Source organism: Argopecten irradians, chromosome 4, assembly GCF_041381155.1.
Source record: "Argopecten irradians isolate NY chromosome 4, Ai_NY, whole genome shotgun sequence".
NCBI lineage: Eukaryota > Metazoa > Mollusca > Bivalvia > Pectinida > Pectinidae > Argopecten > Argopecten irradians.
In genome coordinates, this window is record NC_091137.1 from 19,154,334 (window position 1) to 19,179,813 (window position 25,480).

General features: G+C 33.6%; 1 protein-coding gene across 5 annotated transcripts in view; it reads right to left on the reverse strand.

Moving 5' to 3' along the window:
- Window positions 1–694: 694 nt before the first annotated feature.
- LOC138320851 (choline transporter-like protein 2) overlaps window positions 695–25,480 on the reverse strand; it is a 51,837-nt gene continuing 27,051 nt past the window's right edge. For all 5 annotated transcript variants that reach the window (XM_069264117.1, XM_069264118.1, XM_069264119.1 and 2 more), the window contains exons 8-23: window positions 15,784–15,934; window positions 13,696–13,779; window positions 13,003–13,115; window positions 10,120–10,233; window positions 9,685–9,784; window positions 8,971–9,063; window positions 8,546–8,690; window positions 7,519–7,571; window positions 7,070–7,246; window positions 6,822–6,950; window positions 6,370–6,439; window positions 6,134–6,207; window positions 5,922–5,992; window positions 5,651–5,739; window positions 3,606–3,690; window positions 695–3,174 (exon numbers count right to left, since the gene is read on the reverse strand). In XM_069264117.1, the coding sequence (XP_069120218.1) occupies window positions 3,050–3,174; window positions 3,606–3,690; window positions 5,651–5,739; window positions 5,922–5,992; window positions 6,134–6,207; window positions 6,370–6,439; window positions 6,822–6,950; window positions 7,070–7,246; window positions 7,519–7,571; window positions 8,546–8,690; window positions 8,971–9,063; window positions 9,685–9,784; window positions 10,120–10,233; window positions 13,003–13,115; window positions 13,696–13,779; window positions 15,784–15,934 (1,673 nt within the window). In that variant the 3' untranslated portion in view covers window positions 695–3,049. The remainder of the gene's footprint in view (window positions 3,175–3,605; window positions 3,691–5,650; window positions 5,740–5,921; window positions 5,993–6,133; window positions 6,208–6,369; window positions 6,440–6,821; window positions 6,951–7,069; window positions 7,247–7,518; window positions 7,572–8,545; window positions 8,691–8,970; window positions 9,064–9,684; window positions 9,785–10,119; window positions 10,234–13,002; window positions 13,116–13,695; window positions 13,780–15,783; window positions 15,935–25,480) is intronic.

A 25,480-nucleotide genomic window follows, 5' to 3' on the forward strand; every position in this document is an offset into this window, starting at 1 on the left:
ATTAATTTGCACGTCAATTAAATGCTTCATTTGCTTTATTTCAATGTGTTTGCCATACTTTTGTAATCGGTGATTACGACCTAACGATTTCTTAAATTCTCTGGATAGTATGCTACAGATGACATATCCACTATTTATTAGTACAACAAGACGTTACGTACACAAAGGGACTTGTCACAAAACCAAACTCTTTGGGGACGTTACCTATACAGAGTCCACGGAAAATAAAACGAGGTCCCTGTGATAAACAAAATGTGTATCAATGTTGTTTAAAAACTACATTTATTAATTTGTTCGTAAATAGATATTTATATGATTGATATCGAAGACTATGGGTATATTTTATAATCAATATCAGAATGTCGTCCGTACATAAAGGGCGTGTCTATTATTACTAGCTAGGATATGTGATTTCAAGTGCTTCTTTATGTAACTAGTGGTTCTGTTGTCTTTAGGCCTTTCGAGATTTAACCACGATTTTTGGACGAAACGCTTCCCAATCCTAATCGCATGTTTATATTTTACTTTTTATCTCCATGTTACTTATACCAAGCCAGAACTGATTTAATTTTTGTTGATATTCTCATAAATATTGCACCAAAATACTTTTAATAGATACCATTCTATGTAAAACATTACAAGAACAGTCACCGAAACTGGAGACGTGTACAGATAAATCAAACAAAAACCACAATGGACATCATTAGTTTAATAGCACCGAGAAAATTTCAACAATAGTCAACATACATACAAATAGAATCAACAAATTTTTAACGTGATATGTTGTATAATTATCTTAATATATATAATATTATATACATTATAACAAGCCAATTACAGCCAAACCTCTGTATCTTGAAGTCAAATATCAGGCTTCAAAATAGCGATGTTTCATTTACATATTAAGTATTCAAACAGTGAATATGGATATCGAGTCGGATTTCTGTATCAACTTTTATAAAGTGAAACCATTCTATTTGAATGGCAATTTACGGAATGAACAGCCTTTCACAACACAAAAAAACGTTAAGTTAGATCTGTTAACAATTTGTAATCAAATCATAGAAGCTAGTACTATATTTTGAAACAAAAATTACGAGAGAAAATTCAGTTATTTCGATATAACATCGCTAATTTTGTTATTATGACAATGTTATCATAGTTTTTGTTCTATTCACTCCGTTTTGTTTTATGAAGGCAAGATGCGTTGTCAGCAGTATTCAATATACAAGACATTTTACATAACAATACTTCTTGATTATATATAAAATATACCAGTGAAAACATTTCATAATCATTATCACAGCTTTGTAACGTAGTCACACGCAGTTTTGAAACTTGATATTTTACAGATGAAGTAACTGCAGTACTAGCGCATTAACCTATATATGTTAATTTCGTTCTTTTTAGCGATAATTTATTCTCACAGATGAAGCGATCACGTTCATTTTTTGCGGTAATCTATTCTTACAGATGAAGCGATCACGTTCATTTTTGTGACAATCTGTATGCTCACAGATGAAACGATCACGTTCTTTTTTGCGACAATGCATTCTCGCAGATGAAGCGATCACGTTCCTTATAACGATTATCTATTCTTACAAATGAAGCGATTACGTTCTTTTTTGGGACAATGTATTCTCACAAATGAAGCTTTAAAAACTATTTTATTTTAATCACAAGTGAAATAGTGTTACTGAACTCAATACATAGTATATACTTGAGACAAAAGAAAGAACTATGAGACAAATAAGACAAACATTAAGCTTGGTGCAATATCTAAGACACATTTCTCCTGATTTGTTCATGATTTTTCACAAGTCTCTCTCTCCCTCTCTCTATATAATATTTGTGGAGATCTTTTTCCATGTTCTAATGAAATTTTACTCCAATTAATGCAGATTGTTAATTTTTGCATTGAACAAATTTGTTTAAGTTATAATTATGAGCACACAAAACCAAACAATTACAGTAAAGAAGATAAAATCATAATCACTTTGTCTATACTAAATACATAATAATTATTATCAGAATACGAATCTTCAGTTCAATATATTATGTCTTATTGTTATATACAGTGTCCAAATGTGTTTGCAAAACTAATACAATCAAGACAAACGGGAAGAATATGATAAAACGTCCATATTGCAAAGCATTCATGTCCTTTGTATATGAATCTTTTTAAAAGATATGGCAAGAAACAATTTAACAAGATAACTACTGATAACTACAAATGGGACTTGATAAAAGGTTGTAACATTAGTTAACACATTTAATGTAAGGTCACTATTCAAACTCATTATTTAATCAATTAAACACACTTTGTTTTTCCATAGACTAGCAGAGACAATAAACTACACTTAGAGACATAAATAAACAAATGATTATCGCCCATGCTGTTTTACTTGATATCCCAATGTTCATCATTAACTTTATTGTACCTATTGGATTGGACACTCAGTGGTATATAATTATAAGGAATAAATCACCATGACGACTGAAGATGACCAGCATCTTTACACTAAAATACATTTATGCTTCCATGACAGGAACTCTATACATGTATTAACAATCATACAATATGTCAACAGTTCGATCACTTTTGGTGTGATTTATTTTGACAGCCTTGGAGCACTATCATTGGCTGGCTTTCATATTTTTCTTTTCTGTGTCAATCTTTGAATATTATTTGTAATTTTCATAGTCCATCCTTCATCATCAAGTTTTCATGTCAATATGGGATTTCCAACTATAGCAATAATTCCCAGTATCTAAATTCAATCGTTTAATAATTTTGTCAAATTGACTTTTAAACATGCCTACGATCATCAAAGTTCCATCAATGTGGAGTCCATGTTAGAATAGCATTTTCATTCCAGTGATGTCATTCATTGTCCATTTTTCTATTTTCTATTTCATTATGAGCAGTTTGTATGTGGTTTACACTTGAAGATATCTTAGGAATTAAATCCTAAGGAAATACAAGTAACATTTGATACCTGTTTAAGTACTGGATTGTTCTTATACGGTCGCCAAAGCGATGAAGTGATTAAAAGTTTTCTCCACTAGATCCTTTCTTCATGGCTAGATTTTTCTTGCCAAGGATTTTCATCAGATCTTTGCTCATATAGAAAGGTTTTTCAACAGAACCGTCATTTCTTTCCAAATCTTCCACTACAAAAGAAATCCATTTTGGTAAAGAAATTCATTTTGGTAAATGGTAGATTTCTTTTGAACAGTTTCTATATTGAAGTTTGTATTGCTTCATGTGATACAGATGAAGCCAATATTATTTCAAGCTCCTCTCGGACCTGTATGTATCGAAGTGAACCTAATCACTTCAAGATCCAAGTATAAAAACTACATTTTATTATGTCATCAAGAGCACTGAAATAGTTGGATAACTCATTGCTTTACCATGGTCGCACTGACTTCAACTAAACTAGTTTTCAACGTATATAACCATCAAATGATGACATTGCAAAAAAAATGTTGCAGTTATATTTTTATTTGGTTTATATTGAATAAATTATAGAAGGTAGTTTTATCAATTAGTGACCAAACAATAAATCATGTGATAATTAGTGTATATGGCTGATACTTACGGAAGCAGAGGAACAGTGTGTCCACAGCCATGGAGTAGACGCTGAAGAAACAACTGGCAACCACATATGATACTATGGTAACTATCTGTAATACATAAAAAACACATACGATACTATGGTAACTATCTGTAATACATAAAAAACACATACGATACTATGGTAACTATCTGTAATACATAAAAAACAAATACGATACCATGGTAACTATCTGTAATACATAAAAAACACACGATACTATGGTAACTATCTGTAATACATAAAAAAACGCACGATACTATGGTACTATCTGTAATACATAAAAAACCATACGATACTATGGTAACTATCTGTAATACATAAAAAACACATACGATACTATGGTAACTATCTGTAATACATAAAAAACACATACGATACTATGGTTACTATCTGTAATACATCAAAAACACATACGATACTATGGTTACTATCTGTAATACATAAAAAACACACACGATACTATGGTTACTATCTGTAATACATCAAAAACACACACGATACTATGGTTACTATCTGTAATACATCAAAAACACATACGATACTATGGTAACTATCTGTAATACATAAAAAACACATACGATACTATGGTTACTATCTGTAATACATAAAAAACACATACGATACTATGGTTACTATCTGTAATACATAAAAAACACATACGATACTATGGTTACTATCTGTAATACATCAAAAACACATACGATACTATGGTTACTATCTGTAATACATCAAAAACACATACGATACTATGGTTACTATCTGTAATACATCAAAAACACATACGATACTATGGTTACTATCTGTAATACATCAAAAACACATACGATACTATGGTTACTATCTGTAATACATCAAAAACACATACGATACTATGGTTACTATCTGTAATACATCAAAAACACATACGATACTATGGTTACTATCTGTAATACATCAAAAAACACATACGATACTATGGTAACTATCTGTAATACATAAAAAACACATACGATACTATGGTTACTATCTGTAATACATCAAAAACACATATGATACTATTTTACTATCTGTAATACATCAAAAACACATACGATACTATGGTTACTATCTGTAATACATCATAAAAACACGATACTATGGTTACTACTGTAATAAAAAACACATACGATACTATTTACTATCTGTAATACATCAAAAACACATACGATACTATGGTTACTATCTGTAATACATCAAAAACACATACGATACTATGGTTACTATCTGTAATACATCAAAAACACATACGATACTATGGTTACTATCTATAATACATCAAAAACACATACGATACTATGGTTACTATCTGTAATACATCAAAAACACATACGATACTATGGTTACTATCTGTAATACATCAAAAACACATACGATACTATGGTTACTATCTGTAATACATCAAAAACACATACGATACTATGGTTACTATCTTTAATACATCAAAAACACATACGATACTATGGTTACTATCTGTAATACATCAAAAACACATACGATACTATGGTTACTATCTTTAATACATCAAAAACACATACGATACTATGGTTACTATCTGTAATACATAAAAGTTATAAATTCATAAATCAAAATTCTTCTGACAACTTTTTTGAGACATTAGATTTTTTCCAAAAGTCATTAAAATGTGTCACTGTTATCCAGGTTTGTGCACTATATTTCACTATATGTGTGGGAATTGTTTTGTCCATGTTCAAAGGATAACATAGAATTCATTAAAGCAGCATATTTGAAAATAATAATGTTATATAATGGCACTGAACAAGATTGTCCCTCTCCAATGATAACACAATTTATACTGTGTCTAAGAATGCCCATACACCAAAAATGAAGATAGCATCAGTTTATACACCATATCCAGAAAATAATCTGGTAACTCTTCACTCTAATGATGGCATTTAAGCTTTTAGCAACGTTCATGATAATCACCCAAGATTAGCTTTATTAGATGGGCAATGTAATTATGTATAAACTAAATGTAACTTATCACTCACCACAATAGGAACGACGTAGAAGTTGAGAGTTGGTGTATAGTCCTTCAGGAAATCTATACTTCCACTAAAGAAGAAATAGGCTCCAGCAGCTGGAAAAAACATAAGGCAAATAATATCAAATTTGCTTCCTAATGTACAAGAAAGCATAAATATTTAGTAACCTGCTAACAATACCACAATTTTTACTAAGACTACCACAATTGTTGCTAAAACTACCAAAATTGTTGCTATGGTTACCACAATTACAGGTATGGTCAGTAGAGTAACATACCAGTTGCTCCCACTATCACCAGTTTTCCCAGCAGCATTATGAAATCTGTGACTTTGTCCACAACAGCAACCCTGTCATTTTCAAACAGATCGATTTCATTTATGACATTTTGGCATAGAGCAAATTTCAGTTTATAATTGATTCAGATTTGTTAAAACCAGGATTAAAATTCTTTTCATTTATATCAAAATACGTAATTTGTACAATTTTACCTGACTATGTTTCGCATAATCAGCATAAAGGCATCTTTGGCGGAGGAACAGAAATTCTTTCCATGAATGGCAACCTAAATGTCATAAAAATACATGCTATTAAAAAAATAAAGAGGAAAATGATTACATAATAACCTCTCATTTAATTAAACAGAAATGTGCCACTTAATATTGAAAATAAACTTTGAAGTTGAGATATGGAATATAGGCAATACAGATATAATGTTCTCACTTACCATAATGTAGGCATTTTTGGTTAAAAACTTCAGACATTTCTCCAGACACCAGAAACAGCATTTCAAACACCTGTAAAATAACAAGTTTCCTCTTACATTTCAAATCATCTTTATATCACCTGCAAAATAGTCATTATAAGTTTAATTGACAGAGGATGATGTGGAAATATCCATTAACAGGAAAAATAGAGGATCCCACAATGTTGTAACACCCTTTGCAAGCCTGGGGTTTTAAACATTTTGTGACCCTCAGGTAGAATATCTGTACCCTTTATATCCACATATGAAAAGCCTTATAATATTTATGGTAACTCCAAATATAAATTTAGTACACATGTAATCCTAAGATGTTGATTAATTATCTAAATACCTGGTTGGTTAAGGGGTAACATGCAACACAGAACTTTTTTACAAGCTCAGCTACCCCGACATTCAAAAATTCAGGTACTTACTTGATCAAAAATTTACCAACTGGATTCTCAGTGCCTTTAAGCTTGGCATCAATATACTCCAACATGACTCGGATCATTGCCACAATAGCCAGTATAAGGGAGCCAAAGGCCAGTGATCCAAGATGGTACCTGTTAACATAAAATACTGGAGATCTCATAACTAGAAGGGTTACCATGGTACCATACACGGACATAAAGTGTTAAGAAAGTAATAATGTAAAGCAATGGCATTTTTACTTTGAGTTTACCTGAAACAACGCCACAGGGCTGACGCAAGTGGGAAAGTCGGAATATCTCTGGGTTTCTCAAATGCCCAATAGTAAGAGGCGAATGACCCAGCTAGAGTCATCTGACCGACCGCCACAACAAAGTTCATCAGCCAGAAAAACATAAACAGACTGTACACTTGTCCATATATCACAAAACTGAAACAGAACAATAAAGTCTGTAGAATCTTTGTCACATTTACATGTGTTATGCATCTAAACTTCAAAATTGGGTTTTCTTTTCTAGGTCAACAGGTAACACATTTGAATGAATGTTTATTGCATTGCCATAATTTGTCTTTATAATAATAACATTTAAGCAGTATCCAAACAAGCATTACTTAACTCCAGATATTTCCCTTTAACTTTGATCTTAATTTTACATGATCAAATATATGCTATATTTTTTATTTGATAACAGTTCCACTTACTTTTCTTCTGCATTTTTCAAAAAAGTACAGAAATCACTTGTGGTCGAGTTTGTCTGTAATACAAAACAGAAATAAATAACTGTGATAAGCAATGTAAGAGAGAATTTCCTTTAATGGAGACACTAAACTCTGCAACAGATATGTATCAGGTGGCCATAGGCCAGACAAGTAAACACTGGTTTCTGTCAGAATATCTAAGTTTGGCATCAAGGAGGAAACACAGGGCTATTTCAAAAGTATGAAGAGTCTGTTTGTGTATGCTACATACACAAATCTCAACATCAGAACTACTAAATGAAGTTCACATCACAAAATTTGCTATTAATTATTCAAATCAATTCAGAATACAGGCAAAATATTATTAAACTAGAACTGTAAGCTAATAATTGTAACAATACTGCCAAGTTTCTTTGAAATCGATCCAGTTGTTAAGGAGCAGTTGTTCGGACAAAATGTTTCTACATTAACTTGTGTATAGTGACCTGGTTACCATGGCAACCAAAATGTCAACAAATAAAACCTGCATGCATGTCTACACACAGTCCAAAACATTACTGCTAAGTTTAATTGAAATTCATTCAGTAGTTTAGAAGGAGCTGTTGGGACAAATTTTGAAATCTGTATATAGTGACCTGATTACTTTGCCAACCAAAATTTCTACAGACGAAAACCTGAATGTAAATCTACACATGGTCCCCAACAATACTGCCAAGTTTCATTGAAATTGGTCCAGTAGTTTAGGAGAAGTTGTTTGGATAAAATGTTTCTACATTAACCTGTGTATAGTGACCTGGTTACCATGGCAACCAAAATTGTGTCAGAACAAAAAATGCATACACATTTACACATGGTCCCCAACAATACTACCAAGTTTCATTGAAATCAGTCCAGTATTTTAGGAGGAGTTGTCCGGACATTCAAAACATTATTTTGTCTCATGTTTTCATCCAAGGCCTAACATAATGTTTCAGTTACCGGGTAGCGATAAGATTTTTTTAAACAAACCCTCCAGAAAATGATAACGAACATTTTCAGCACATGTTTCTCCGAACAGAGATGATGTGTCAGCCACAATCTGGAGATAGTTCCACGTCTTGGATGTCTCATTATAATAATCTGTGTTGTTCTCATTCACAGAGAAATCCTGATTCCGTCCAGTAGATGCCAGGAATCTTTAAACTAGGTCAAGGTCATTTTTATTTCTTTTATTATTATTAATATTACAAATATTTTTGAAAAAAGGGTCCAATTTTATAAATCAAATTGCCAAATAAAAAAGCTGACTGTTTAAATCAATATAATTTACATACCATTAAAACTTCTAATTGGAGTCAATAATGGTTGTTGGCTTAATGCAGTGAATCTGAATCTTAGTTGTTTACAATACATATCTAATTTGATTATTGAACAATGAAAACAGTGTGAGATGGTCTCTGTGATATTAAAGGATACGTGGCCACAGACAGCCAATAAGCCACCACACCAAGCTGGAGAGCAAAGGGAAATATCGGGAATATCAATGTAAACATCATCTTCCCAATGGCCCTGAAACATCAGAAAACTACATTATGTTTCATTCAGTACAGAATTTATAAATTCTGTCATACAACCTTAATATCCAAGCTTACAGGGAGCTTTCTATGTTATAGTTCTATCATGAAAATATAACAATTAGGTAACAATAAGAATATGTAGGCGATTCTATAGTATTCATTTCATTAACAATAAAAATAAAGCATTTTATATCATGTCAGAACAAATAAGATCATTCAAATAACTTAACCATGATGAATGTGATTTGTAATTTAATGGAGACCCTTTTTAATTGACCTTCAAAAGTAATCAAGGCCATTAAATTGAGCTATACATTTGCTTGTTATATGTTGCCTTTCATCAGAGCTTGTTTCTGGCTACTCGTCCAATGTAATTACTTCCAGTTTTTGAGATATCAAACAGAGAAAAATAAAGAGTTCAGCCTTTCTGGCTTTGAATAAAAGCCAAGGTCATCCATTTGAACAGCCTAGATTGTCCAAATTCACCAGAAAATAAAAACACATTATTGTTGGCTTCTTGGTAATGTAAAGGATTATGAGAATCTTTTTAGTTAAATACATATAAACAATGCATGACAAAAGACAATAGAGTTTTTGATTGCAAATTGTTTACCTGCTGCCTTCCTTTATTAGTGCCACGGCGATCCTGATCCTCTGGCACAGAAACAGGAGAACAATCAAAATGATCAGCAAGATCACAGCGGAGATGATACCTACAAAGGTAAACTAATCATAGTAAAGTCAATGTAAAAGAGGCCAAGAAGGCCTGTATACTAACAAGAGAAGAGTCATCATCATTGAATTATTGAAGAGACTTCGGAAAATCATTGTACATTGACCATAGAAAATGTTGACAAGCAAAACAGTGACCGAAACTAACAATGTGCAGTAAAAAAAGTTCATTTCAAGCAAATTGAAAGTCTCGAAATTTTACTTTATTTTCCCAAAAATTTTCTCAGAATTGCGAGTATGTTTTAGAATAATTGTCTTTATGGCCAATAGAGGTACTTGACAAGACATGCAACATGTAACTTTCAAACAATTTTACCAAATGCCAGGAACATATCAGGTTTGGACCAATGGAGGACAATTGATACAACGTGGATACTGAACTCCTCATCGCCATCCAATTTTAGGTACGATTTAAAACACCAAAATGTTGCTGTAATAAAACAACTCAAAATAATTATAATAATTTAAAAAACAAGAGATCCCAGAGGGATCTTAGTGCCCATCAATGAATAATCTATGTCTGACAATGGAAAGAGGGATCTTTTCTCTGCTTTTAAAACTTTTGCAAACATACTACATATAAAACTTGAGACAGATCGCTTCAGTACTTTCTGAGAAACAGCACTAACAAACTAGCCTCAACTATCAAAATCCAAGATGGCTGCCTTGCGGCCATCTTGTTGACCAATCGGTCGCAAAACGCAATATGCACAACTAGGGCCCTAGGGGAACCTACATATGAAATTTGAGAAAGATCCCTTCAGTACTTTGTGAGAAATAGCAATAACAAACTTTAACTATCAAAATCCAAGATGGCTGCCTGGCGGCCATCTTGTTGACCGATCGGTCCCAAAATGCAATATGCACAACTAGAGCCCTAGGGGAACCTACATATGAAATTTGAGAAAGATCCCTTCAGTACTTTGTGAAAAATAGGGATAACAAACTTTAACTATCAAAATCCAAGATGGCTGCCTGGCGGCCATCTTGTTGACCGATCAGTCCCAAAACGCAATATGCACAATAAGAGCCCTAGGGGAACCTACATATGAAATTTGAGAAAGATCCCTTTAGTAGTTTGTGAGATATAGCGATAACAATCTTTAACTATCAAAATCCAAGATGGCTGCCTGGCGGCCATCTTGTTGACCAATCGGTCGCAAAACGCAATATGCACAACTAGGGCCCTAGGGGAACCTACATATGAAATTTGAGAAAGATCCCTTCAGTACTTTCTGAGAAATAGCGATAACAAACTTTAACTATCAAAATCCAAGATGACTGCCTGGCGGCCATCTTGTTGACCGATCGGTCGCAAAACGCAATATGCACAACTAGGGCCCTAGGGGAACCTACATTTGAAATTTGAGAAAGATCCCTTCAGTACTTTGTGAGATATAGCAATAACAATCTTTAACTATCAAAATCCAAGATGGCTGCCTGGCGGCCATTTTGTTGACTGATTGGTCCCAAAATGCAATATGTACAACTAGAGCCCTAGGGGAACCTACATATGAAATTTGAGAAGGATCCCTTCAGTACTTTCTGAGAAATAGGGATAACAAACTTTAACTATCAAAATCCAAGATGGCTGCCTGGCGGCCATCTTCTTGATTGATCGGTCCCAAAATGCAATATGCACAACTAGAGCCCTAGGGGAACCTACATATGAAATTTGAGAAAGATCCCTTCAGTACTTTGTGAAAAATAGGGATAACAAACTTTAACTATCAAAATCCAAGATGGCTGCCTGGCGGCCATCTTGTTGACCGATCAGTCCCAAAACGCAATATGCACAATAAGAGCCCTAGGGGAACCTACATATGAAATTTGAGAAAGATCCCTTTAGTAGTTTGTGAGATATAGCGATAACAAACTTTAACTATCAAAATCCAAGATGGCTGCCTGGCGGCCATCTTCTTGACCGATCGGTCGCAAAACGCAATATGCACAACTAGGGCCCTAGGGAACCTACATTTTAAATTTGAGAAAGATCCCTTCAGTACTTTGTGAGATATAGCAATAACAATCTTTAACTATCAAAATCCAAGATGGCTGCCTGGCGGCCATCTTGTTGACTGATTGGTCCCAAAATGCAATATGCACAACTAGAGCCCTAGGGGAACCTACATATGAAATTTGAGAAAGATCCCTTCAGTACTTTGTGAAAAATAGGGATAACAAACTTTAACTATCAAAATCCAAGATGGCTGCCTGGTGGCCATCTTGTTGACTGATTGGTCCCAAAATGCAATATGCACAACTAAGGCCCTAGGGGAACCTACATATGAAATTTGAGAAGGATCCCTTTCAGTACTTTGTGAGAAATAGCGATAACAATCTTTAACTATCAAAATCCAAGATGGCTGCCTGGCGGCCATCTTGTTGACCGATCAGTCCCAAAACGCAATATGCACAACTAGGGCCCTAGGGGAACCTACATATGAAATTTGAGACAGATCCCTTCAGTACTTTGTGAGAAATAGCGATAACAAACTTTAACTATCAAAATCCAAGATGGCTGCCTGGCGGCCATCTTGTTGACTGATTGGTCCCAAAATGCAATATGCACAACTAGGGCCCTAGGGGAACCTACATATGAAATTTGAGACAGATCCCTTCAGTACTTTCTGAGAAATAGCGATAACAAACTTTAACTATCAAAATCCAATATGGCTGCCTGGCGGTCATCTTGTTGACTGATTGGTCCCAAAATGCAATATGCACAACTAGGGCCCTAGGGGAACCTACATATGAAATGTGAGACCGATCCCTTCTGTACTTTCTGAGAAATAGCGATAACAAGAATTGTTAACGGACGGACGGACGGAAGGACGGATGACGGACCACGGACAAAAATCGATTTGAATAGCCCACCATCTGATGATGGTGGGCTAAAAAACAACTCTTCTTTGTGTCATCATTTGTTATAATTTCTTTTTTACAATTAAGAACTATACTACAGAACTCTTTATTCACATTAGTTTATATTCAGAATTTGCATATTACAGTTATCTGTCCTTGCGGGTAGGTATTGATCATGACTTCATGTGTTTGTGAGCATAACGTCATTCGTTTCGGAGAAAACGACATGAATTGCACTCACAAAATAATGATTGAACAATCGATACCAACCTGCGAGGAAGCTAACTCTGTAATATAAGGAACAAAGTTCAGATGATGTCCAAAATATACTCACAAAAACCAAACAATCCAAGGAAAGCGAATATGGTAATCCAGACCATGATACCCGCTATGAACCTCATGATGGTAATCCAAATAAGGGAGACAATCATACTCAGGATCAAAATACTAAAACACAACATCACCTGAATGTTTTATAAAGACAAAGGGATTTAAGACATTTCAAAAACTACCTAATTAATACATAAATATATGTAATATAAAAAAGATTTGAAACATTGATTTGGAGGATGTGTGTCAATATTGTAAAAGCATTTAGATTTTGTGGGTCAATATTTTATAGTTTTCTATACAAGACATATTCACAGAGATCAAATCAATTTTGTGATTCACTGATTTCTATAATCCTTTGAACATTTGTTCTTAGGTACATCAAAGTACATCAAAGACCCATCATTCACTCTCACAATTTAAAAGAAACTAATCTCCCTTGAGCACTTGGATATTTCAGCATATATATAATACAGGTATTATAAAAGTAGAGTTGCATTAACAAAATTATCCTCAGTATAAAACAAAATATATGATTACTATATTTCATTAAAATAAATTTTAATGTGTTGAACGTAAAGATGTTGATTTAAAGATCATATGATTTACTGACATTTAAGTAATTATGTCATGTTTAAATGTCAGTTTAATCATAAAATAGTTGTTATGTCAATTAAATTCTGTTAAGCCAGCTTACACTAGCATCATCCACCATGTTGCGACAATGTCTGCGACTATCTTCTCCCCGTACTCCTTGGCCTTTAGGAAAATTCCAAATATGCTGGATAAAAACAAATCAAGTTATGATTAGAGGTGTAAGCTTTAACATCCAGACTTAAGATAAACCAAATTAAGATGACATTGATGTAAATCTAAACATCATTATATGAAGAAAATGACAGAATTTGGTGGTGGGCTGACTTTATAGACCTTCTGATCCTCAATGCTACCAAACAATATATATTTACTATCATGAACATTTGGATTTATATGGATTGTAAGTATATTTCACTATATATATTCCGTATTTGCATATTACAGAGTTATCTGCTCTTGCGGGTAGGTATATTGATTGTGACGTCATGAGTTTGCAAGCGTAACGTCACACTTTTCGGACGAAACGACGTGAATTGCGCTCAAAAATAATGACGTAACAATCGATACTTATCCACAAGGGAGCTAACTCTGTAATATGCAAAGACGGAATATGGTAACACATGCTATTATACAAAACATATTACCACATTTGACCCAATAAGCATTCCTATACCTATAAGAGCCCTTCCCATTTTTGAGGCCTCAATTTCATAGCTTCTTTATTTGATTTCTTTTGCAAATTGATTTATGCCTTATTTTGTGCAACTATTTCATGAAAGTCTAGTCCAAATTTGGTTCTATGAAACGCACACTTATTTTTTCTATTTTTTTAAAGGGACAATTCAGTCTAAGAGAACATTAAATTTGTACATATATTGGAAAAAACCCAGTTCTTATGGAAATTAGATCTGTCAGTTTTACTGTGATATGCCAGAAAAGCCTACGGTGGTGAAATGTGTGTGAAATGTTAAAACTCGCTCGCTGTCCGCCATTACACATTGTGGTCGAACATCTTGTGTGCCGAACCCTGTCCCTTGCTCGTAGAGAAATGCAACTTTTGTCTAGAACTGCTCAAATTGCTGACAGTAGTGTGTTTACCTTATTAGGTGAATTGTCTTGCCTATAAAAATAATTTGATCACCTCCTAAGTGGTTATGTAGTTCATGCATGATTTTGGCTCGGGTATGGGTACAGCGTACATATTGTACCTGCTTAATCATATTGATCAACGATTTGTAATTATAACGGTATCAATTAATATAATAAACAATGACGTGGAATTTGTCAATATCTTATGCTATATGTTTCATAAGAAATGTAAAACAATACATTTATGCCATATTTTGCTTCTTGGTTATGTAAAAGAATTAGCCTGAGTGAATTGTCCCTTTAAAGGCCCAATATCCGTATCTTTCTTAATTTTTTCCTGATTTAGGAGAATGTTGAAAAAAAATCCTGTTGAAAATCATGCAGAGACAGAACTAAATCGAAGTCAAGATGAGCAATAATGATTCGGAATATTTTGAAAAAAATCAAATAAATGTTAAACATTGCTAGGTGGGTCCCACTAAGTCAAACAAGACGAAGTTAGCCAACATTGTAACGTCGTTGCCGAGAACGTCATGTGACTAACGTCTGTCCGAACTCATCCGAAAACGGGTCATGAACTTTCCGACTTCCGTTCCGCAATAATCGTAACTTCTATGGCGACCAGTTTAAAATGAAGGCATGTTTACATGTATCGACTTTCAACAACTGCTGTACCAAAGTTATTAAAAATTTATTACAAACATTCTTTAATATATTTTAATTTCAACTACATTTGCAAATACTAACAATATCGGAGTCGAATTTAACTTGAATTTTTGTTGATAGTTACGTAAAGTGTGGCTTTAAGCACCCTGGGCACTAATTTGGTCAAATACGGTATTATGATTTAAATAATTTAAATGAGATGCAAAACTGACACTGCTAAATGATAAGCTAGAGTTACTGCCCTTGGTCAACTTGAGCAGGTCTAAATCACATTACTTTTAATAAAGGAGTTTTCTGCTGTTAAAAAAATATGCCATTTATTAACTTTGCATGAAAAAATGAAAAAAAAAAAGGTTTTCTCACAAAAGGAATAACAGTCATTTACTGCTCACAGTGATAGACACTAACTAATATCACCATAGAATAAGCTTACTCAAGGTTCTCGGCCAAAGACTCTAGCGTGATGGTATCATCATTGGAGTCTGTCAAGTTTTTACTGCCTACATCTGTCTGTACATTGTTAAGAAGACTTCCTCCCTCGTCCAAGAATTTAACTAAGACTTTTGGTACACATCGATTGATGACTGTAATACAAAATGAAATACATTTCAGATTCTTTTTAAAAAAAGATGTGTGTATAATATAACAAATATCTCATCAGATTCATTAATGTTCAATAAATCTATCCTGCAAACACAATTCAATATTACAAGGAATATGAAAATCTAAATTGAAAGGTACACTAAATCATGTTTATAATGAACATGCTTAAAACAAATCCATGGTTATAGTAGTAACTTTCATTTGCCAGATTCCTATTATGTATTTATGCATATAACAAACCACATGTATGTTAATAACTAAGTAATTTTGCTGGTCCCCAGAGGTTTGTTATAACCTCATTTGACTATATATGTAATGAAATTAGAAATAATCATATAACATTCATAAAAAAAGTTGAATTAACATTTATTTTCCATTCAATATCTCTTGTAATACATAAAAAAAGTTGAATTAACATTTATTTTCCATTCAATATCTCTTGTAATACATAAAAAAAGTTGAATTAACATTTATTTTCCATTCAATATCTCTTGTAATACATAAAAAGAATTAAGTATTTTATGAAGTTGACACATACTGTAGTGGTTATCGTTTATTACTTAAGGTGTATTGAGATTTTCCGATGATTGTAATATTACTATGATTGAATAACAAGAGGCCCATGGGCCTTAACAGTCACCTGATATTTGATACAAATTAGTTATGTTATTTACTAGACAATGGATGTCTTTTGTTCACGAATCACGAACATAGATCTAATAGGTCTACATACAAAGTTCCATTAAGCGCGGTTTATATTTACTCAGGTTATCACGTTCACAAAGTCCAATAATGATAATTAGTGCAAAGGACATTAATTCCGTCAATTATGTCAAATCACGCTGATTTTCAAACTTGTTCGAGATCTTTCCAATGTTAAGTCTAAATAGGAAGATTCATTAATTGGGAAACCGATGATGGTACATTATTATAATTCTTTGGAAAAAGTCTTCCAAGTATTTAACTTGAATCCTGATTCCAAGCTAACATTACATTAAGAGCATATAATTAACTCAAATAAATTTGACCTTGACCTTTGACTTAGTAACCTTGGCCCATGACCTTACCTTTGGACAGTCAACTCCTTGTTTAATTCTGAACAACTTTGCATCATAATGTTATAACAAAAATGTTTATCAGTTAAGAGCAACAACATTGTGATTTTTTTAAATGTTAAAATCCAAGATGGCCGATTTTTTAATTTAATTTCAGCCTGAAAAATTACCAAGCAGATCTAGGATGGATGGGGAATCATCATGTAAAATATGGGGAAAATACTCCACTCCCTTCCATCATTAATGTGCAAAAGAAAAAAAACGGACAGACGGACGGACGGACGGACGGACATAAAAATGATAAGCTTTGTTCATATTTACTCAAGTTATCGCGTTCACAAGGTCCAATAATAATAATAAGTGCAAAGGGCATTAATTCCGTCAATTAACGTCAAATCACGCTGATTTTCAAACTCGTTCGAGATCTTTCCAATGTTAGTCTAAATAGGAAGATTTATAAAAATAATAAGCTTTGTTCATATTTACTCAAATTATCGCGTTCACAAGGTCCATTAATAATCATTAGTGCAAAGGGCAACAACTCCATATATTACTGCCGAATCAAGCTGAATTTCAAACTTGTCCGAGATCTTTCCAATGTTAGTGTTCATCTGAGATATTTCCAATGTTAGTGTTCGTCCAAGATATTTCCAATGTTAGTCTACATACAAAGTTTCATTAAGCTCGGTTAATACTTACTCAAGTTATAACGTTCACAAGGTTCAATGATAATTATTAGTGCAAAGGGCGATAACTCTGTAAATTACTGTCGAATCAAGCTGATTTTCGATCTCGTCCATGATATTTCCAATGTTAGTGCACATACAAAGTTTCATTAAGCTCAGTTTATATTTACTCAAGTTATCGCGTTCACAAGGAAATGTTAACGCACGACGACAGCCAAAAGACTATCACAATAGGTCACCATGACCTATGGTCAGGTGACCTAAAAATATAGATATATATAAGGAAAAAAAAGATTTTCTGGTGAAGAAGATGTGTGATGCTCTTACATATTCTTACACCTAGTATATACAAGGTCATGTTGAGGAGTTCTGATTGTACAGAGCTGTGACTGAAATCACATTATATCATAAATAAAAAATAAGTACAAAGTATCCTTTACAATAATACTCAAATCAGACTTTCATGACATTATGCTAAATAGGAAGTTTTTCTTGAAAATTCATGAAAAAGAATTATGAAAAAAAATGAAGAACATTAATAATCCATTTCAGTGTAAAGGAAATGAGGCAATACAGTATATGTCATGTAGATTCAAAGTCAAATTGCCCAGGTGAGACAGAAAACATCAGACAAATCATTCAAACAACTATATTGAAAATTAAACTGTGCTGTGATAAACAAACTTAGCTACATTTAAATCTGGTTATTTTATGAAAAAACTTTTAATAGACACTTAAGTTTCAACCTTTGATATATTATATTTTCATTAGCTCATACCATATGACTAGCTATTAATGCAGGGATAATTTTAACAACTTCAGATAAACAAGAAAATGAGTAGTTTAATTGTTTTGCGATTTGATTTTAGGGTATATATGATTCAACCATTCCGCAATATTTTTCTGATCTTTTCACAATTATAGCAATGTCCAGCAAAATTACGAAAAAAATATTTTCCTCACAAAAATAACTGGCTATATGGTATTTTTTTTCAAAAAGAATTTCTTTGGGAAATTGGTCAAAGAAAGTAGATTTGCAAAAGAAATGAAGTTGTATAGACACTGAATTCAAAAACAAAACAATTTTTTTTTTCATTTTTTTTTTTTTTTTTGGGGGGGGGGAGGAGGGAAGGGGAGGGGTTCTCAATGGAAATTCAATCACCAGGAACATTATACAATATATTCATAAATGTACAAAAATTCACAAAAAAAGCTATGAACTAAAAACAACCTAGCTGCTTACACAAAATACAACACAACAAATAAAGCACAGTGATATATAAATTTTAAAACTGAATATTGGTTGGGCATGAAATACGTAATATCAATAAAGAATGACTGTAGTATAGTGATTTGGTGAGTTATCTCCCCTTTTTAATAGGTACTGAATGTTTGCTCATTCACCCCTTAAGACTCATAAGGCTCTTCTAAGTCAAAGACTAGACCAGTCCATTATGAAGTTTCGGGGGTGAATGAATACCTGTTTCAATGTGTTAATAAAAGGCATGATTAAAAATTACATCATGACGACTGTAAAAAAGCTGGCACATACATTAAAACTGAGCTGAAAATATATATGTGTGACTGTGAACATTAAACCAAAAATGTGTTTGCGGGTCTGTACTTACAGAAGCTGTCTATAGAGAAAGACACAAGACATATAATTAATGGATCATCTGGTATACCCTGTCACTAGAGAATAAATCATCTGGGAGCTCAATCATTAGTAACAGTTTAGTCACTCCTTCTATAGAGAAGTCATTAGGAAGATAATGTGTTCATAATCCTAGCTGACCATTGGTCTTTGGTGCAACTATTTTTTTTTCATTATTATTTCTTTATTGACAAAAAAATACAAAAAAAAATGAAATTGCTTTCAAACATATATAGCATCACTTAATTCTAGATGTCAGAAATTAATAATTTAGGTCAAAATTCATTTAGAGTGCATATTGTGTGGATTAGAGACCATGAATTGCTGAAACAATAAGAATTTATAATTAGAGTATGATTTAAAACAAGGAAATATATTCTTTGAAGTCAGAGAGATGCATTTGCTTATCTTTGCTAAAATGTTTCAAGAAATTTCAAACAATATTTCTTTATTTGATATGTAATGATAAAATATGTGGTAGCTAAAACATGCAGCTTTCCCTCTATATCAGGGGTATGCCAAAAATTAAGAGTCACCATATTGTTCAGAGTTTATTTCAAGAAAATTTGAGCAAACAAAGCTCGAGTTATGACCAGAAAGCCTTGCTGTATTAGATATAGATGTGTAAATAATTTCATTGTTTAGCTGTAAGGACAACAAATCATTTTCTACTATCAAACTCTAGTGATTGCCCTTAAAGTCCACCATTCTGTTTTCTTATCATAAAAACATCTAATGATTATATTGAACTTATAGCAATAATAACAAACTTTAAAATTAGAGATCGCTTTATGCTAGGCCTTCTGATCTTAGTAACCTTGTAACTAGACTCAAAATTGGCACAAACAAGAATGTAGGAATTTTGGGTGATCATTTCAGACCTTCTCAGAAAAAGTATCAGAAAAAAAGAAATTTTTTTGGCAAATTGATGAGACAGATATTAATTGAATAGCAATGTTAATATATTTTGGTAGTACATACAGAGATGTTAGCTCCTGTAAAACACTATTTCTCATCCCATTCACTTTAAACATTTTCTACCAGTTGGAAAGTAAGGTTAATGTAGCTGTCTGATGAAGGTGACAGGTAACATCGTACTATTCATTGAAACGTCACACATAAAATTTTCATTGATTGTGTAACAATAGCATTACATAAATCACTAAACACCTGTTCTAGCTGATATTACTGAGTGATCTGCACATAACCATCTATTTCTGATTAGGACTTCAACTCAATAATGTACCTGTATATGTGGCCTAAACTTTGTATATAGATTCCATTTAAGGCAGTATGTGCCCTAAACTTTGTATATAGATTCTATTTAAGGGAGTATGTGTCCTAAACTTTGTATATAGATTCTATTTAAGGGAGTATGTGTCCTAAACTTTGTATATATATTCTATTTAAGGGAGTATGTGTCCTAAACTTTGTATATAGATTCTATTTAAGGCAGTATGTGTCCTAAACTTTGTATATAGATTCTATTTAGGGAGCATGTGTCCTAAACTTAATATATATTCTATTTAAGGGAGTAAGTGTCCTAAACTTTGTATATAGATTCTATTTAAGGGAGTATGTGTCCTAAACTTTGTATATAGATTCTATTTAAGGGAGTATGTGTCCTAAACTTTGTATATATATTCTATTTAAGGGGGTATGTGTCCTAAACTTTGTATATAGATTCTATTTAAGGGGGTATGTGTCCTAAACTTTGTATATAGATTCTATTTAGGGAGCATGTGTCCTAAACTTAATATATATTCTATTTAAGGGAGTAAGTGTCCTAAACTTTGTATATAGATTCTATTTAAGGGAGTATGTGTCCTAAACTTTGTATATAGAATCTATTTAAGGGAGTGTGTCCTAAACTTTGTATACAGATTCTATTTAAGGGAGTATGTGTCCTAAACTTTGTATATAGATTCTATTTAAGGGAGTATGTGTCCTAAACTTTGTATATAGATTCTATTTAAGGGAGTATGTGTCCTAAACTTAATGTAGATTCTATTTAAGGGAGTATGTGTCCTAAACTTTGTATATAGATTCTATTTAAGGGAGTATGTGTCCTAAACTTTGTATATAGATTCTATTTAAGGCAGTATGTGTCCTAAACTTTGTATATAGATTCTATTTAAGGCAGTATGTGTCCTTAACTTTGTATATAGATTCTATTTAAGGCAGTATGTGTCCTTAACTTTGTATATAGATTCTATTTAAGGCAGTATGTGTCCTAAACTTTGTATATAGATTCTATTTAGGGAGCATGTGTCCTAAACTTAAGATATATTCTATATAAGGGAGTAAGTGTCCTAAACTTTGTATATAGATGCTATTTAAGGCAGTATGTGTCCTAAACTTTGTATTCTATTTAAGGCAGTATGTGTCCTAAACTTTGTATATAGATTCTATTTAGGGAGCATGTGTCCTAAACTTAATATATATTCTATTTAAGGGAGTAAGTGTCCTAAACTTTGTATATAGATTCTATTTAAGGGAGTATGTGTCCTACACTTTGTATATAGAATCTATTTAAGGGAGTGTGTCCTAAACTTTGTATACAGATTCTATTTAAGGGAGTATGTGTCCTAAACTTTGTATATATATTCTATTTAAGGGAATATGTGTCCTAAACTTTGTATATAAATTCTATTTAGGGAGCATGTGTCCTAAACTTAATGTAGATTCTATTTAAGGGAGTATGGGCCTAAACTTTGTATATAGATTCTATTTAAGGGAGTATGTGTCTTAAACTTTGTATATACAGAGGACTCCACATAATCGAATAACGGTTATTTGAATAGGTATTTCGGTTATTTGCATAAAATTCTGCGGTCCCGATTTTTTCCTTCTTTATCTTTGTTTTTCTTTGTTTTTCAACTCCGTGTATTTGCATAGACTTTTACATGACCTCCGGTTATTTGAACAAGAGGCCCAAAGGGCCTTACCGGTCATCTGACTACCTTGGCAATGGTAAATTTAATTTCATATGGTGTCACTTTGTCAGGACAATGTCAGGATCATTTTCAATTTCTTTCAACAAATTTTCTTTCAAACAAGAGGCCAAAGGGCCTTAACATGTAGGAAGTTAATTAGATATAGTGCCATGGTAGCCATCTTCGATTTGGGGATCAACCAGAGATGTAACAACACTTTGTCGGGACGATGTCAGGATCATTTCATGCAAGTTTCAGCCAAATCGCACTGGTAGAACTTGAGAAGAAGTTCAAAATGTGTTTTAAAGATGGCGGCTGTGGCAGCCATCTTGGTTTTCGGATTGACCCGAAAAATAACAACACTTTGTTGGGACCATGTCAGGATCATTTCGTGCAAGTTTCAGCCAAATCAAACTGGTAGAACTTGAGAAGAAGTTCAAAATGTGTTTTCAAGATGACGGCTTTGGCGGCCATCTTGGATTACGGATCGACCCAAAAAATAACAACACTTTGTCGGAACCATGTCAGGATCATTTCATGCAAGTTTCAGCCAAATCGCACAGGTAGAACTTGAGAAGAAGTTCAAAATGTATTTTCAAGATGGCGGCTGTGGCGGCCATCTTGGATTTCGGATCGACCCGAAAAATAACAACACTTTGTCGAGACCATGTCAGGATCATTTTCATGCAAAATTCAGCCAAATCACACCAGTAGAACTTGAGAAGAAGTTCAAAATGTGCTTTCAAGATGGCGGCTTTGGCGGCCATCTTGGATTTCGGATTGACCCGAAAAATAACAACACTTTGTCGGAACCATGTCAGGATCATTTCATGCAAGTTTCAGCCAAATCGCACTGGTAGAACTTGAGAAGAAGTTCGAAATGTGTTTTCAAAATGGCGGCTGTGGCGGCCATCTTGGATTTCGGATCTACCCGAAAAGTAACAACACTTTGTCAGGACCATGTCAGGATCATTTCATGCAAGTTTCAGCCAAACCGCACCGGTAGAACTTGAGAAGAAGTTCAAAATGTGTTTTCAAGATGGCGGCTGTGGCAGCCATCTTGAATTTCGGATCGACCCAAAAAATAACAACACTTTGTCGGGACCATGTCAGGATCATTTCATGCAAGTTTCAGCCAAATCGCATCGGTAGAACTTGAGAAGAAGTTCAAAATGTGTTTTCAAGATGGCGGCTGTGGCGGCCATCTTGGATTTCGGATAGACCCGCAAAATAACAACACTTTGTCGGGACCATGTCAGGATCATTTCATGCAAGTTTCAGCCCGATTACACCGGTAGAACTTGAGAAGAAGTTCAAAATGTATTTTCAAGATGGCGGCTGTGGCGGCCATCTTGGATTTCGGATCGACCCGAAAAATAACAACACTTTGTCGGGACCATGTCAGGATCATTTCATGCAAGTTTCAGCCAAATCGCACTGGTAGAACTTGAGAAGAAAGTTGTGTCCAAAAAATGTGTTTGTATCACAGAGTTGGCGGTGTATTGTGGCTCGCAGTGGGCCAACGTTTGGATTTCGGATCGTAACCGAAAAACTGTAGACTAAACGTACTTTTGTCGGGTCCATGTCAGGATCTATTTGTTTCTCGAGGCATAGTTTCCGCTCAAAAATCGCACTGTGTAGATAACTTGAGAAAGAGTTTCAGAAAAGTGTGTGTTTTCAAAATGGGCTGTGTTGGTGGCTATGGCCCATCGTTTTGGATATTCGGCTGTATCGGACCGAAAAGTAGAACGAACACTTGTTGTTGGGGAGACCAATGTCTGGATACATTTCGATGCATGTTTTCCAGCCTAAGTCGCACCTGGTTGAATTATGGTTAACTAGTAGAACTTGAGAGAAAGGTTGTCAAACTGTGTTTTTCAAGGAATGTAGTACGGCTAATGCTAGTGGCGGCGATCACTGCATAATTGATTTCGGGATTCTGTACCTCGAAAAGTAACAACACTTTGTCGGGACCATGGCAGGATCATTTCATGCAAGTTTCAGCCAAATTGCACTGGTAGAACTTGAGAAGAAGTTCAAAATGTGAAAAGTTAACGCACGGCGCGCACGGCGGACGACGACGGACGAAACATGACGACTATAGGTCATCCTGACCCTTCGGGTCAGATGACCTAATAAAATATTTGGGAAATTCTAAAAATAAAATAGAATATTTTTCAATTTTTGCAATATATTTTTTAGCGAAATTTGCCGATATATGTTTCAAGATATTTCGCTTTTACTAGAAATCATCATGGTGACAGATTAACGTTATCGTATGGCTTGTTATTTTATGCATGAATCTGCAAAGGTATTGGACGCTGTTACGATTTACATCAGCAGCGGTTGATCATAACTTTAGTATTATCACTGACTCAAACATCTAATTAAAGCATTTGCACTTTCAAATAAGTTTATTTATTAACGTAACATACCTTAGTTCGCGATCGGTTGGAGAAACCATGCTTCCTTACAACAATCGCCATTCATGAGTAGTCTTGTTGACTACGACAGACATGTGCGAATCAAGTGTCTCGTTGAATGAGACTTAAAAGCATGCAAAGTCGGCGTGCAATGAGTACCGCAAGTTTCGTACAGTATGTAGGATACAAAAGATTCTGGCTATGTTGTTTCATTGCTACTTGAATATGCATTAATTTCTGAAATGTTATCAAGCTATTCGAAGTATAGATCAACAATATAGGGAGAATTCTCTAAACACATTTAGGTCCAGTGAACGCATGGCTTCATCACCTGGCGCCATTTTCGATTATTTACACATGTGTAAAAAAAAAAACACTACTAGTTGATCGGCACTTTAAAGTTTAATCACGATCGCAGGTTAATTTTGCCAGGCGAATGTACGTAAATTTGTTTATTATTTAGGTTCAGAATTGTAGACACAAATTCAATCCTGTTTACTTATTGCATTTGATATCGATCGTTCAGCTGTTTCTCAAATATTCAATTGTCGATCTAACGTAAACAAGAATCTAATATTGGAATATTTTTGTTATTAAACAATTAAAATAGATTTACAACTTCGAAAATAATTACTTGTTGTTCGTTTTAAGTGTAAATAATTTAAGTATTTATCAAGTAAACAAAACGATATCTATTTGCCTGTTCACATACATATGTGTGAGGTCAAACGAAGGTGCAAAATGTCCGCCTATTCGAATACTCCGGTTATTTG